Below are 2990 nucleotides of genomic sequence, written 5' to 3'. Positions count from 1 at the left end.
TAGCTCAAACTTGAAACAGACTAACCCCAAAACTGATGATTTCTGTGAGACCCAAAAAACCATATAGTGAATGAAAAGACAAATATCCCTGTTTGTAGCCACCTTCTGTTTTCACACTGTGGTGGGGAATTGAAAAAGGGACAGGCTGTGGGAAGGAAACAAATTTAGAAGTCATACATTTGCACTTAAGTGTTCTACCAGTGGTCTTTTGCACAGATGATTCTCACAACTATTCAACTTGTATCCAGTGCCAACTCTTCCTACTCAAGAACTAGTGACTGCAGTCTATTGCATAAACCTTAAAAGTGCAATGGATTCCAAGAGTAAGCAGAATTCCAATGAACTCTTGCCCAACTTTCTTTGATCGTCTCCTCCCTTCTTGTAGTTTTTTTAACTTTCATTTTATTTGGTCGCTCCCTCTTCTCCTTTATTCTTCTTTTCTCTCTTCTTTATCAGAGTGAGGCATATTCATAAGCAAAGATCTAATTCTCCAACTTTGGCCGACAATAATCCCCCCTCTTACGATGATTTTTTCCAGAGAATAAGGTATTTCCCTTTCCTGAAGTGGGAAATGTCACTTTGGGGATGGTTAAATTTGTAGTAGATTAAACAAAGTGAGCAGTAATACATGAGTGACTCTCTCTTTTTATGAGAAAATAGTTGAGTGGATTCTGGGGACCTGGAATAACTGCTGTGACAACTATTTAGACATTCTTTTTTCCTTAATTGCTTATTTCTATCCCCCACAGAAGATAGGTCTCTGACTATGCTTTATGTCTTGGAGTCATTCATCATGCAGAGTGGATTTTTCTAATGGTTACTCTTTTGTTGCAGGTAAGTGGCATCACCCTCAAATGACGTCCATGGAGAACAGATCTGAAGTGAATGAGTTCATCCTTACAGGATTAACAGATGCCCCAGAGCTTCAGGTTCCTCTCTTCATAATGTTCACTCTCATCTACCTCATCACCCTGGTAGGGAACCTGGGGATAGCAGCTCTGATCTCCAGCGACTCCTGCCTTCACACCCCCATGTACTTTTTCCCCAGTAACCTCCCTCTGGTGACTTTTGGCTACTCCTCAGCTATTACTCCCAAGGTGATGGCTGGACTCCTCACAGGTGACAAAGTCATCTCCTATAATGGATGTGCTACACAGTTTTTCTTCTTTGTGACTTTTGTCACTACTGAAAGTTTCCTCTTAGCCTCCACGGCCTATGATCGCCATGCTGCTATTTGTAAACCCTTATATTATACCACTACCATGACATCAACTGTATGTGCACACCTGGCCAGTGGTGCTTACATTTGTGGCTTTCTGGCCGCCTCCATAGTCATAGGAAACATGTTTAGCCTTTCCTTCTGTAGGTCCAACATAGTCCATCACTTTTTCTGTGATATTGCCCCTCTCCTAGTTCTCTCTTGCTCTGACACTCACATGGTTGAGTTAGTATTCTTTATCTTAGGGTCGTTCACTACCTTTTTCCCATTTCTTGTCATCTTTACCTCTTACTTGTTAATCTTCCTCACCATCCTGAAGATCCATTCTACTGAAGGCCGCCAGAAAGCCTTCTCTACCTGTGCTTCCCATCTTACAGCAGTGTCCATATTTTATGGGACAATCATCTTCATGTACTTCCCACCCAGCTCAAGCCATTCAATGGACACTGACAAAATAGCGTCAGTGTTCTACACCATGGTCATCCCTATGTTTAACCCTCTGATCTATAGTCTTAGAAACAAAGACATCAAGAATGCTTTTAGGAAAGCTGTGAGGGGACGACGACTTCAATTAAATCATCTTTTTTCTTAGAGAGAAAATCCAATCTGTACCTATCCCACTCTTGGATCCTGCCCCCAAATCAGGCTACTTTTCTTATGATAGAGAAGTATAATCCTAACTTTCTGAAAAGAAATCAGTATGTAGCAGAAAACGTCATAAATTTGGAGTTAGGAGAGACTTGAATTTATATTGTCTTAGACATTGTCATGTTGCATAGCCCTAGGCAAGTCCCACTCTCAGTTTCCTCATATTTAAAGGGCATTAACAGTATCCCCTGCCTTAGAAGATTATTTGGAATGAATAATACATGTGTATTGTCTTCTTGTTGTTGAGACTGTCTGGCTCTTTGTGACCCCATTTGGGGTTTTCTTGCAAAGATACTGGAGTGGTTTCCCATTTCCTTCTCCAGCTCATTTCATAGATGAGGAACTGAGGCAAACAGGGTCAAGAGACTTGCCCAGGATCATACATCTAGTAAGTGACTGAGGTTTTATCTGAATTCATGAAGATGATGCCTCTTGATTCCAAGTCCAGTGCTCTATCCATGGCACCATCTAGAGGTGTGTGCACATTCTTCCCCCACCCCAACAAACACACATCTAAGTCCAAGACTGTAATTGTAGCAATTTTCCTAGAAAAAGGAAGATCAGCTACATAATTTTTTAATAGTTTATGACTTCAAGAGCAAAGCCACTTAGTTGGTTAGAAGATATAGCTTTGATGTCAATGGCATCACTTATAAAGCATCCCCTAAAGCAGAGATAAGCTTGTAAATGCCTAAGAACCAGCTCTCCAGAAAAAAAAAAGTATATGTAACCTTTTTTTTAAACCTATTTTAAGCTTTTGTTTTCTCCATCATTTTCTGTAATCTTGATCATAAACAAAAATAAAGTCCTGATTTGTAGCATTTATTGATTTTTACAGTCTAGGTGCTCATACTTAAAATGTAATTATCTCTTTGTGAGTTAACTTGGAGCTGGCTCTAAAACACCACTGCAGTGTGGCTACCTTTAGAAAGGAATATAAAGCACAGAATGGTACTAAGGGCCTGGAAAGACCTTTGATCCTGTGCGAGAGACATATTTCATTATTATGTCAATGTAACATCCTGATGCTAACTTCAACTTCTTTTTTTTCTTATTTTTATTTTTTTATTAATTTATTTTGATTTATCAATAATCACTTCCATATGCTTTTGATTTTAAAATT

The 2990-nt window shown here is 39.3% G+C and overlaps 1 protein-coding gene across 1 annotated transcript; it reads left to right on the top strand.

The window, feature by feature from the left end:
- The first annotated feature begins 854 nt into the window (after nucleotides 1-854).
- On the top strand, nucleotides 855-1811 carry LOC114051845 (olfactory receptor 5B12-like). The gene has a single exon (XM_027874236.1). It carries the CDS (start codon nucleotides 855-857, stop codon nucleotides 1809-1811), a length of 957 nt encoding a protein of 318 aa, XP_027730037.1.
- The last annotated feature ends 1179 nt before the right edge of the window (nucleotides 1812-2990 follow it).

Source organism: Vombatus ursinus, unplaced genomic scaffold (assembly GCF_900497805.2).
Source record: "Vombatus ursinus unplaced genomic scaffold, bare-nosed wombat genome assembly UNPS02014806.1, whole genome shotgun sequence".
In the NCBI taxonomy this organism is placed as follows: Eukaryota; Metazoa; Chordata; class Mammalia; order Diprotodontia; family Vombatidae; genus Vombatus; species Vombatus ursinus.
The sequence above is the reverse complement of the archived record's forward strand: the minus strand, read 5'-3'. Positions and strand labels throughout refer to the sequence as shown.

Excerpts from the sequence above, each read along its gene's own strand:
- LOC114051845 (XM_027874236.1), top strand. The coding sequence starts at position 855 with ATGACGTCCATGGAGAACAGATCTGAAGTGAATGAGTTCATCCTTACA.